Source organism: Lactuca sativa, chromosome 5 (genome assembly GCF_002870075.4).
Source record: "Lactuca sativa cultivar Salinas chromosome 5, Lsat_Salinas_v11, whole genome shotgun sequence".
Taxonomy (NCBI): domain Eukaryota; kingdom Viridiplantae; phylum Streptophyta; class Magnoliopsida; order Asterales; family Asteraceae; genus Lactuca; species Lactuca sativa.
In genome coordinates this window covers 17771559-17783614 of record NC_056627.2, presented here as the reverse complement: position 1 = coordinate 17783614, position 12056 = coordinate 17771559, and the positions used below count along the sequence as shown (strand labels likewise).

At 34.6% G+C, this 12056-nt stretch overlaps 3 protein-coding genes across 5 annotated transcripts; 1 reads left to right on the top strand and 2 right to left on the bottom strand.

Annotated features, from left to right (window-relative positions):
- Window positions 1-1828: 1828 nt before the first annotated feature.
- LOC128126192 (uncharacterized) lies at window positions 1829-4072 on the bottom strand. The gene is made up of 3 exons (XM_052763966.1): window positions 3950-4072; window positions 3751-3839; window positions 1829-3669 (listed from the first exon to the last, which is right to left on the bottom strand). Exons 2-3 carry the CDS (start codon window positions 3807-3809, stop codon window positions 2838-2840), a joined length of 891 nt encoding a protein of 296 aa, XP_052619926.1. The 5' UTR covers window positions 3810-3839; window positions 3950-4072; the 3' UTR covers window positions 1829-2837.
- Window positions 4073-4435: 363 nt separating this feature from the next.
- LOC111910523 (glycerol kinase) lies at window positions 4436-6745 on the top strand. Its single transcript, XM_023906360.3, has 4 exons — window positions 4436-4716; window positions 4804-5025; window positions 5158-6124; window positions 6216-6745. Exons 1-4 carry the CDS (start codon window positions 4583-4585, stop codon window positions 6459-6461), a joined length of 1569 nt encoding a protein of 522 aa, XP_023762128.1. The 5' UTR covers window positions 4436-4582; the 3' UTR covers window positions 6462-6745.
- A 787-nt stretch (window positions 6746-7532) lies between these two features.
- On the bottom strand, window positions 7533-9644 carry LOC111910540 (mediator of RNA polymerase II transcription subunit 4). 3 transcript variants are annotated; one of them, XM_023906376.3, is made up of 2 exons: window positions 9467-9644; window positions 7533-9153 (listed from the first exon to the last, which is right to left on the bottom strand). In XM_023906376.3, exon 2 carries the CDS (start codon window positions 8857-8859, stop codon window positions 7675-7677), a length of 1185 nt encoding a protein of 394 aa, XP_023762144.1. In that variant the 5' UTR covers window positions 8860-9153; window positions 9467-9644; the 3' UTR covers window positions 7533-7674. The 3 variants fall into 3 exon arrangements, with proteins under 3 accessions (XP_023762144.1, XP_023762143.1, XP_023762142.1); XM_023906375.3 differs by having other exon boundaries at window positions 7533-8886; XM_023906374.3 differs by having other exon boundaries at window positions 7533-8880; window positions 9467-9643.
- Between the last annotated feature and the right edge of the window lie 2412 nt (window positions 9645-12056).

Genomic DNA, 12056 nt, shown 5'->3' with positions numbered 1-12056 from the left:
AGTAGAGTGCTATATTGGAAACACCAATACAAGTAGATTGCTTCTTTTGAAAATCCAAATAATAAAAGGCAAGCAAAGGATTTTTATTTCAAAGGATGATGCTAAAGTGTTGGTGTTGTTGCTGGTCTTTTCTTAAAGATTCTTTATATTATGTTCATCTAATTTATGTAACTTTTTGTTATCACTGTAATGTAACTTTCTTGTTGCTGTTAATACTTAATGCATTTTAGCCATTCAAGAATTAAGTTTGGTGTCATTTCATTGTTAACCCTCCAAATTCATATATTTCATGTTGTTGTTCTATGGTTACTGAAATAGTAAATTACAATACAAAATGGTCCCTGTTTCAAAAACAAAGTTACAAAATTTTTCTTTATGGCACAAAAAAATAGAATTGGTCCCTGTAGCATGTTAACATTGCCAATATGGTCCCTATGGCAAAAAAATGGACAAAATGGTTCTTGTGCACAAAAACATTAAAAATGTGGTCCATGTTTAAGAAAAAACATTACACATATGGTACCTGTTTCAGAAAAACATTACATATACAGTTCATGTTTCAGAAAAACATTTAAAATGATCTTGTGCACAAAAACATTACAGATCTGGTCCATGTTACAGAAAAAACATTACACATATGGCCCTTATTTCAGAAAAACATTACAGATATAGTCCCTGTTTCGGAATAACATTTAAAAATGGTCTTCTGTACAAAAACATTACTGATTTGGTCCATGTTTCAGAAAAAATACACATATGGTCCATGTTCAGAAAAAACATTACAAATACAGTCCTCGTTTCAGAAAAAATTAAAAAATGGTCCTTGTGCCCAATAACAATTATAGATTTGGTCCATGTGCCAGAAACTCATTACAGAATCGGTCTATATGGCAAAAAAATATTACAAAAACGGTCCATATGCAGAAATTGATTACAGAAATGGTCCCCCATAGGAGAAATACATTACATAAATAGCCCTTATGACATAATATCTTTACAAAATGGTCCCTACGACATAAATAGATGACAGATGCAGTCCCTATAGCAAAAATGTTTTATATAAATGGTTCTTATTGGAGAAAATGCATTACAAAAACAATCCATGTGGAATAAATTCATTAAAAACATGCTCCAATATTTAAAAAAAATAAAAAAAATCCATGCAGAAAGCATTAAAGTACTTAAATGTAATGAACATCATAACAAAAACTCATGATTTTTTGTGTTCTTTCCTTTTGCTAAAGGATTCTTCATCAAAACCTTGAGATGCAGGATTTTTGCAAGTCCTTTAATGGTGTCCATACATACCACAACGCGGACATCTGTGTCTTTTCTTGGGCTCATCATGTGGTATAATTATATTCTTTTAGTTCGTCCAGGCGGTCGTTTTATAATAGGAGGGTATATTTTTTCGACTGTCTCTATATTCACCCATTGATCTTTTCCAGGCATCGGACTAATTTCTAAAGCATATGCTTCTTTAAACTTGTCGACTGTGAAATATGTATCAACATATTTTTCCCAATTAGGCTCCCTTGTGAAAGAAATAAAAGTAGCTGCATGCACACACGGAAGGCCTGTAACTTGCCATTTTCGATAACTACACTTTTTCTTATCCAATACAACATCCCAACGATATCCTTTGTACTTCACTTCTGCTTTATTATCACTGCTTCTACAAACTTGATATTCACTCAAGTTCTACATGAGAAAATAAAAAAAGAACAAACTAATATCAGGAAAAATATATATGTTTAATGCAAAAACAATTATGTATATATATATATATATATATATATATATATATAGTTCCTTAACTTGCCTTAGTGATTGTTTTGAGATACTTATTTGCTTTTGGAAATAGTGGTCCTTTCGATTTTTGCACCTTACTCATTTTCTTGTCAAATCGTTCCATAAGCTTTTCTCTAATTGCATCAAGGAGATCAAGAACCGGTTTATAATGTATGTCACCTACCCAAGAGTTAAAAGTTTCTGAAATGTTGTTGGTACTGTAATCACACTTGACAAGTGTGCCAAACTTACTTCTACTCCATATCTTTTTATCGTTCTCATTCAAATATGAAATTGCATCTACACATTTAGTAGTAATTTCATTTAAAAATATATCATGCTTACTAACAGAGTAGGTATTTGCAGCCTCCCATAGTTTTCTCATGAAAAAGTCACCTCGAAAATGTTTCTTGAAGTTGCTACATAAATGTTTTATGCATTCTCAATGCTCAATATTAGGATAAACCTGTGTAATAGCTATTTCCAAGCCTTTTGCATGTCAGAAGAGATAACAAGACCATTTGGTGTACCAATCGCTTTTTTTAGTTATGCGAGAAACCAAGTCCATGATTTTGTATTCTCTGCCTCAAGCACACTATAGGCTATTGGAAACATACCATTGTTACTGTCGATACTTGTGGCAGCGGCTAACACACCATTAAATTTCCCTTTCAAATGACAAGCATCAAGCCCAATGTAAGGATGACAACCAACAAGAAACCCCTTAAAGCATGTTATTAATGATATAAAAAAAGCGTAGGAAATGTTTCTTTTCACCAACTGTCTGTAAATCAATCTCCACCACACTTCTTGGGTTTCTTTTTTCAAGTTCTTGTTTGAAATCATATATATTTGCATAAGAGTCATCCCACTTGCCATACATATCGGTATAAGCTTGTTCTCTTCCTCTAAAGACTCTCATATATGGTACTTCAACATTATAGGTATGCATAATCCACTTTTTTAGGTCTGCAGGAGAGACATCGCCTTCAGATTTCAACTTATTGGTAACAACATCAACAATCCATTCTTGAGTGGCATGTTTGTTACCACTCTTGTTGCTTCGAGTACAAGAACGAGTTTCTATAAATTTCTTTACCTACAAAATTGAAAAAAAAACATATAATTATGTTAACATAATTACAATGTCGACGAATGTAGTATTTATCAAATTTTATACTTACTTCAAAAGTAACCCCATCCTGTGTAAGAGAAACATGAATTCTCCACTTACACTTTTTATCTCCACAACATGCTGTAAGTCTTGTCAAATCACTTTTATCAATGACATACTCAAATTCATTTGTTAGTGCATAATGATTCAATGCTCTTCTAAAAGCAATTACACTTGGGAATTTAGAATTCAGTTTCATAAATGGATTTAACTTACTATATGCATAAGTTTCACCATAATTTAGAAGCTCATATTCATTATCGGAACTATGAAGACTATGATAGCTTTCTTGACTTGAACAAATTGAGTCTGTCTCATTTTCATCATTAAATTCATTATTAACTTGATTTTGACAACTAAACGGTTTAGGGTTATACCTTAATTTTTCGGTTGTCACATAAATTGTAACTTCTTTCTCTTCATTATACATGATAAGCATCACCATGAAGCTTTCATCATTATCAAGTTCAATAAAACATTGCTCTTTTGCATGTTTGTCAACAAATATTGTTGACAAAACAATATCGCTTTGTGATGGATAATGTTTTTTCACCTTTCCAACTAGATGATCTAAGTCGTACGAACATGTGTCTATATAAAGAGATTTTGTAGATCCAAAACAATATAATTGCTTATATGAGTTCCTGGCTAACCGAAAGAAGCCTCCATATTTCAGTTTGAACTTGTATTTCGATATTACTTGCCTGACAACCATAATGAAAAAAATAATTAATGGAATTGAAGTGCCACATAAAATATCATTCATCTTGCTTGTAAGAACTTACTCAATTATCGAGGACTGAACACTTATTTCCCATGTTTGTGTATCAATCTCATCATCCATCAAAATTAATTGAATAAAAAAACAGATTACCTGTTGCGATTATAATAGGAGGAGAAGAAAAAACGACATTGCAATTAATAAATTCCAAAAGCTAATCAAACATACAACAAAAATTACTTAAATCAGTAAGAGATATATACCTGTGATGAGAAAAATGAACTTCACTAATGAAGAAGACGTGAGGAAGAAGACCTGATGAAGAAGATGCGATGAAGAAGACCCCGACTGCAGTTGACGTATGATTAGGAGGAATCACGATTTTGAGTATAATAAGGAGAAACACGTGATATGGAGAATCACGTTGCCAAGATTAATCATAATTAACCATGATTTTAATTTAATATTTTATTTGCAAAATGGTATTTTGGTAACTTTATATGTATTTTTAATTTTTAAATATATTTTTTGATATTAAATTGATTTATATCTTATTAAATTATATGTTTGGATATAAATGAGAGTTTAATAGGTTAAGAATGATATATAAGTAATTATAAACTTTACTTTGAAATGATATATATGTAATTATTAGTGTTTACAAGGATGTATATATGAAAATTTCCCTAATTCTTAAATAACTTATTTATAACTCACCTGAATTTTTTTTTAAATAAAATAAAGTTAAAATTTCTTTTTTTAAACATAATGTAACAATAATCGAAATAAGTTGTTGAAGAAACAGACTCCCCCATGAAAACTAGGAACTACGATACAACAACCCAACAAACATCATTCCATTTCCCAGAATTTGTGAAATCTCGATCAACAACGAAATGGCTAAAGAGGAGACGTTTATTGGATCGATAGATCAAGGAACAACAAGCACAAGATTCATCCTCTACAATAAGAAAGCTGAAAACATTGGATCCCACCAAATCGAGTTTACTCAGTTCTGCCCACATGCAGGGTAAAATCAAATCAAATTCTTCTTCTTCGTTTTTTTTGTCGTCTTTAATTTTCGGTTTTTATGCATGATAATTCATAACAATGATAGATGGGTGGAGCACGACCCTATGGAGATTCTCGAAAGTATGAGAATATGTGTATCAAAGACCATAGACAAAGCCACCGCTAATGGATACAACATTGACAATGGCCTCAAAGCAATCGGAATCACGAATCAGAGAGAAACCACCGTTGTTTGGAGCAAATCCACCGGAATTCCTCTTTACAATGCAATCGTCTGGATGGATATACGAACCAGCTCCATTTGCAGGTTCCTTCTCATCATCTCTTCCCAAATCTTTTTTTACAATTCGGATCCTTAAATAACAATAGTCAAAAAAATCATCCCTTTTTGCATGTCATGAATTTAACTTTTTTAAAACCGAATTCGATTTTTTATCAGCGAATTGGAGAAAAAATTATCAGGTGGAAGAACCCATTTTCTGGAAACATGTGGGTTGCCAATAAGCACGTATTTCAGCGCGATGAAACTGTTATGGCTTCTGGAGAATGTGAAGAAGGTGAAAGAAGCTGTAGAAAAAGGCGACGCATTGTTTGGAACCATTGATTCCTGGTTAATCTGGAACTTAACCGGAGGCATAAACAACGGCATCCACGTCACCGACGTGTCAAACGCATCCCGAACAATGCTTATGAACATCAAAACCTTAAATTGGGACAAACCCACATTAGAAACTCTCAAGATTCCTTCATCCATCCTCCCAAAGATCATCAGCAACTCCGAGGTCATCGGTCGCGTCGGAAAAGGATGGCCGTTCACCGGAGTTCCAATTTCCGGTTGTTTAGGCGACCAACACGCAGCGATGCTAGGGCAAGCCTGTAAAAAAGGGCATGCGAAATGCACTTATGGAACCGGCGCTTTCATACTCTTGAACACCGGTGAGGAAGTAATCAAATCGCAACATGGGTTATTGACGACTTTAGCCTTCAAGCTCGGGAAAGATGCGCCCACAAACTATGCCCTAGAAGGTTCAATCGCCATCGCCGGAGCTGCGGTGCAATGGCTAAGGGACAGTCTTGGAATTATAAGCAGTGCGAAAGAGATTGAAGATTTAGCTTCAAAGGTTGAATCTACTGGTGGGGTCTACTTTGTTCCTGCTTTCAATGGACTTTTTGCACCATGGTGGCGTGAAGATGCTCGAGGGGTTATTATTGGGATTACTCGGTTCACAAATAAATGTCATATCGCTCGAGCTGTTCTTGAAAGTATGTGTTTTCAAGTGAAAGATGTGTTGGGTTCGATGCGTAAAGATGTAGGTCATAGAAATGAAGGGAGGAATGAAAAAGGGGAGTTTTCTCTTAGGGTTGATGGTGGGGCCACTATTAACACCATGCTTATGCAGTTTCAGGTATATTTTTTTGGGTAAAAAATGTAAACCATATTGGTCATAAGTATTTATTTAGTACATTTTTTGTATTTGTATTTTTTCTTTTTTGTAGTCTGATATATTGGGTATACGGGTCGTGAGGCCGAGTGACATAGAGACAACTGCACTTGGAGCAGCTTATGCAGCTGGTTTAGCGGTTGGAGTTTGGAGTGAAAAAGATGTATTTTCAAATGAGGAAAGAATGAAGAAAGATAAGACTTTTAGCCCTATGTTGAGTGAGGAATTGAGGAAGAAGAAAGTGGATTCTTGGATTAAAGCTGTGGAAAGAACTTTTGACTTGGCTGATTTGTCCCTCTAGTACAATATTATTACCATTAGTTTCTCTCTTATTATTCAAGTAAAGATAGTCGAAGATTGGTCTTGATAGGTTCATGTGATGGTAGATATGACACAATAAGAATCAAGTATTCACAATTTGAGGATGCAACAAAAAGTTTCACTGCAGTTCTTGGAGTCAAGAGTGATAAAGAGGAGCTTTGTAAAAGGCTCCATGTCGAGATGAAAAATAAGATGTTGGTTTGATTTTTCACGAGTGTATAATAATTCTTTATGGTTAATGGTGAAGACAAATTAGATCGGTAAAAGACGCGGTTGATGATTTTTTTTTTCCTATGAAACGTCTATTTTCAAGTATTCTATAAAAACATTGTTCTTTTTATAATTTACTCATTCAAATTGCATCAAATAGCAAACGTACACACAACATGTTTTAAAATTTTACCTTATAATAGCAATTTAGTTACAGTTTTTCCAACTATAGCAAAAGTTAACCTGAAAAATCGGTAAGGAGTAACAAATCTACTTTTTAATTTCTTTCTTTTTATATTTTTTTTGCTTATGAGTAATTACTAATATCAACTCATCATTTTGAATCAAAGAAATGTTCAAGCGGGATAATCTCAATCACACTTGTAATAATCATATAGCTTCAACCAATGCTAGGAATTTGCAAATTTGTATGCACAAAAAGAACAATATTATATCAAAGAAGAATGGTTTGCAAATTTGTGCCTATTAATGTTCGTTGATCTTATTTAAAATGAACTGCAGGTATATTTTTGTGTAAAATTGTTTTAATTAGTGTAATTTTACTGGTTTTTGATGGACTATGCAAATACCAAATATTGATGTTTGATTACCTTACATATCATATATCTCAATCACATTGATGAATCTGAAACGAGTTTGTTGAAGAGATAGATCGGGTAGTGGAACTAGAGTTGAGTAAGACCGGAAATGATTTCATGTATGCTTCACATATATACTTACTATGTTAAGAAGAGCTTAAAAATAATCACAACTTTTATCCAACATCAACTGCTCTTTTTCAAATTTTTGTGTCTCAAAGATCCTATAAACATTAAATATGTACACTCAAAGATCCATTCCATTCCATTCCATCCAACCAACCAACAAAACACAAATTCTTGATACATTATTACATACAATGAGCATTTTTAAGAAGAAAAATCTAAACTTGACATTGATTGAAACAAACTACAAGCTGGATATCAATCTTCATCATCAGAACTATCATCGCTACTATACTCGGTATCACTATCATCATCAATATCAAGTTGCACATGTCGAACCTGTATCGGTTGTGGTCCCTTCCCAAACCCAGGAACATGAACCGGTTGTTGTTGCTCCTCCATCCTAGGAGCAACAGCAACTGAGTCCAAAGGTGGCAAAGCCACCGGGTCCCCCGGCTTCCATCCAGCCGGCGGAAGAATCGGTAGATCCGTTGGCAACTGCACAGGCATCCCCGGCTTCCACCCAGACGGCACCACAATATTCGTAGGAAGCATATCCTTAATCGCCATATTACCCTCCAACATATTTTCAGCCAAGGGCTCAATCGTAAATTTCTCTTTATCAGATTTAGGTAATCCCACGTCCATGTCAGCAAATAAGTACAACTGAGAAGCACGCATCTGCTCCTCTTGAGGTGCGGGGGGCAAAGCCCCCCGCAAGGGGGCCGTCCCGGCCCCAAACTCAGGCGGAGCAAACGTCGTGTAACTTATTCTATGCGCGTACGATAAAATATCATTTAAGTTTAAACGTGTGGCAACCGTTGTTGTATTTGAATCCTCTTCACTTTCTTCAACTTTGGATCTTTTTAAACGGCGATAATCGGAATAATCATCGACTAACATGTCGAGAACACGTTCGGATTCTTTAAGTTTGTTAGCAAATGCGAGAATTGCGGAATCTTTGGATCGGATTTCGCGGGTTATTTTTTGTTTGGCGTCTTGGAGGTCGAGGATTTCTTGGAGTTCAGTTACGGATTCGAAGAGTTGGGATTGAAGGGTTGTAAAGAGGGAGATGATTTCTTTTGTGGTGGTGGGAATGGAATCGGTTGGGGCTTGGGTTTGGGTGGAAAGGAATGTGGGAAACGAACCGCGGAATGAGGTGAGCCATTGGGTTTGGTTTGGGGAGACATCAAAGAGTTTTGTTGTGAGGGATGACATTCTTAAGAGAATTGATTGGGCTCTTTGTAGTGGTGGAAGGAGGGGGAGGAGGGTTAGGGAGGTGGGGGTTGTTTGTAGATTTGGGTGGAGGTTAGGTGGGTGTGATTGTGGGATTTGTGAGGTGAATTTTGGAGGGGCTGGGGTTTGTAAAGATGGTGAATTAGGGTTTGGGAGGCCTAGCCTAGCAGGAGATTGTATCATCTGGTGAGGTACGTTTTGTAACATCTTTGGACTTTCTTTATGAATCTGTTTCTTAAAAAAAACAAAAAAAGGTTTAACATCAGATAATAATGCAGTCTACATAATATGGATCAGTCCATTCAACCGTAATATGAGTTCAGGAAATCATCATGGAGTTAAGGAAGTCATGTTTGATAAACCAATTGATGGGGATGCCAAAGAGAAAATTCATGTATTTTGTACAACATAATTCGATGCAATTCCCACAGTAACTGGAAGGATCTGGAGGGGCAGATGGGTTCAATTGAAAATCGAAGCACAAACACATATGCGAGCAAACTGTTACAGAACAGAAAAATTAGAGTTTGTAATCCTTCAAACTCACATAATGAACACAATCGAACAGAAAAACTGTTACAGAATATCTCATCGGTATTTCATTCAAAATCAATTCACATTTCACATTCAAAAGTAAACTGTTTTCTATTTTACAGCTCTTTTATGAGTTTGTTATGCATCAATTGATAGAATCAAGAAAATAATCTAACAGAAACCATGGAAAAGAAGGAAGAATAAAAGCTAGGGAAAAACAAATCGACGCTCGACAGCAGGAGAAAAAATCGATAGCAGAAAAAATTGAACAAAAACGAACCTTAGCTGTTTGGTGCGACGGTCTCCGGCCGGTGGCTTCACATGGGAGGGCTTGCTTGAGGAGGCAACGATCGGAGGGCTTGATTGAGAACAGCAATTGAAGCGTATGTTTGTGTCGCTGTATAGGGTTTAGGTCAAGGGATATATTGGTCCGGTGAAATACGGAGTTTTGATATCATAAATGACTTATTAGACATCTCTAACAGCTATAAGCTGTTGTTTGTAAAAGGTTCTTATTCAATTTTTTTTTTTAAATAAATTGTAAGCTTAGCTAAACACCCTCAAGGTGTAGGACTTTTGGACGTCAGAAATACGTAGTTTCATAAATCAATTACACATATAGAAATAGAATCAAGAAAATATATCTGAATTTATTTCAAAATGAGACTTATAGTTTCTAAAAATCTGAATTAAGAGTTTATCATAAAACACAGAGAAAGACAGTGTAGATAGATACATACTGACGTGAGGGCTGAAGAGACCGGTGACAGGAGTTAGGAGGGGTGTGTATTGCATCAATGCATAACCGATGGATGCATTGAGAGGAGCCAACCGCCATTGACGTTGAATCGTTGTCCGTCAAATGTGGATGGTTTGATGTGTGAATCTTAATTTAGGTTTAGGGCAAAACTAACAAGAAACCAAGAAGACAAAAACTTATTCACCGGAGAAGAAAAAAAAAATTTCAAGCTTATTAATGTGAGAAGTTTCATATTAGCATTTGCTTTGCTCCTTGCTCATTTAATTAAATATGTTTTTTTTCAAAATTTAATAAAATAAATAGGTTTGTAGGTCACTCGGGAAACTATTAGTCAATCTTGACAAGACCCATGTAATAAACCGGTTATGCTCTTAGAATGTCATAAACTTAGAACAAACTCATTTATTTATGTGTCGGGTTCGTGTCATGTGTTATATGGTGTCGAAAATTTGCATTCATAATATTGATGCCCTAGGTCGAATGAAAAAAAGTTGAATGACCATTGGATCTAGGTCTCATATATATATATATATATATATATATATATATATATATATATATATATATATATATATATATATAATATTATTAGCATCAATATTCTAAATAAAATAAGAAATGACATATATGAAATGTCAAGTCTCAAACTTTATCAGTTATATCGATTTTTAGTGGTGATTTAATATGATAATTTTTGATACATAAAAAATCATATAGATTTATATAAAATATATTAAGTACTTTTAAATGGTATAGCAAAATCTAGTAATAAAAACTTATTGTTAAAAAAAATAATAAATAAATAAACCTTCTGAAGAAAAAAAATGTGTCATGATACGTATTTTTCACATGACAATATATATATATATATATATATATATATATATATATATATATATATATATATATATATATATATATATATATCAATGATGTGTTTTTAGGACATTTATTAATACCATTATTTAATAAAAAGTTATATAAATTTTATTTTGTCATATTATATATATTATTAATTATGCACACTACTTATGAATAGTACTCGGCTGAGTCGAGTACTGTTCATCGGATGTGTCTTCAAATTTACGTCAGTGACGAGTTTCTTCCTTAATTTTTGAGTCACTCACCTTTACTCCCTCCACCACCATTGATCGTTTATGTATATGTTCTCAATAATCAACGAATGTCATCGTTTAGTCTCTCTCCCTTTAAGCCCAACCGGAATGAAAAATCACTATCATCTTCATCGGCACCACCAGTCACTTTCCTCACCTATGCTTGCCTTATTCGCTGATTATTGCTTCGCCAACTCAAGCATTGGGAAGAGAAGGAAGAAAAATCAATATCGCCCCCACCAACATGATAAATCAATTTCTTTCAGGTCAACCTTCAGAAACTTTTCTCAGCCTAGGTAAGTTTGGTGTGGACGACAATTAATCATCTTTGTGTGTCTGAGCTAATCATCTTTGTGTTTGAGCCTTAATTTTTGACATTTTTATGTTTCTAATAGTTAGTTGTGATGAAATTTGTGTTTTTAGATGATGCAGAGCATCCATGGATTAAAAAAGTGGTAAAACGGACATAAACATACTGGTAAGGGCAAGTATGGCTTAGACTCAACTTTTTTGTGGAATCGTCTTACTGCTTTGGGTTTTACATCAGATCATAGATTGACTATGAAGACTACATGACACAAATTATAAGGGCAGCCAAAGAAGATAAAGAGTGCTTGTAACACCAAGTTTAAGGTATGTGTCTCTTAAAAAGTATTAATATTTCAAAATTTGGATTCCTGGTGACCATGACGTGGTGATTGAGTCCCACGACGTGGCCATGGTCAGTGGATTCGGGGAGGCCAAGTAAGTGCCACGACGTGGCAATCTATTCATCACATTATGACCGTTGTTTAATGACAAGCCTTAATTTTGGGGTTTGCGCCCCTATTTAAGGTATGTGATGGTTAGGGTTGCCCATCCTCAGCCTCAAGCACTCTCCCTCAACCTCCAAGAGCAAACTCTAGCCTCTATTGCTAACCTTTGAGTTTTTATGGTGTTTGGTGGTGTTTTGAACAAGAAGAGGGTGCCCTTGAGCTTTGTTTCAACAAGCAACT

Coding starts and splice junctions, on each gene's coding strand:
- LOC128126192 (XM_052763966.1), bottom strand. CDS start 3,809: ATGGATGATGAGATTGATACACAAACATGGGAAATAAGTGTTCAGTCC. Junction 3,670..3,750: donor GTTCAGTCCTCGATAATTGA/GTAAGTTCTTAC, acceptor TATGGTTGTCAG/GCAAGTAATATCGAAATACA.
- LOC111910523 (XM_023906360.3), top strand. CDS start 4,583: ATGGCTAAAGAGGAGACGTTTATTGGATCGATAGATCAAGGAACAACA. Junction 5,026..5,157: donor CGAACCAGCTCCATTTGCAG/GTTCCTTCTCAT, acceptor ATTTTTTATCAG/CGAATTGGAGAAAAAATTAT. Junction 6,125..6,215: donor CCATGCTTATGCAGTTTCAG/GTATATTTTTTT, acceptor TCTTTTTTGTAG/TCTGATATATTGGGTATACG.
- LOC111910540 (XM_023906376.3), bottom strand. CDS start 8,859: ATGTTACAAAACGTACCTCACCAGATGATACAATCTCCTGCTAGGCTA.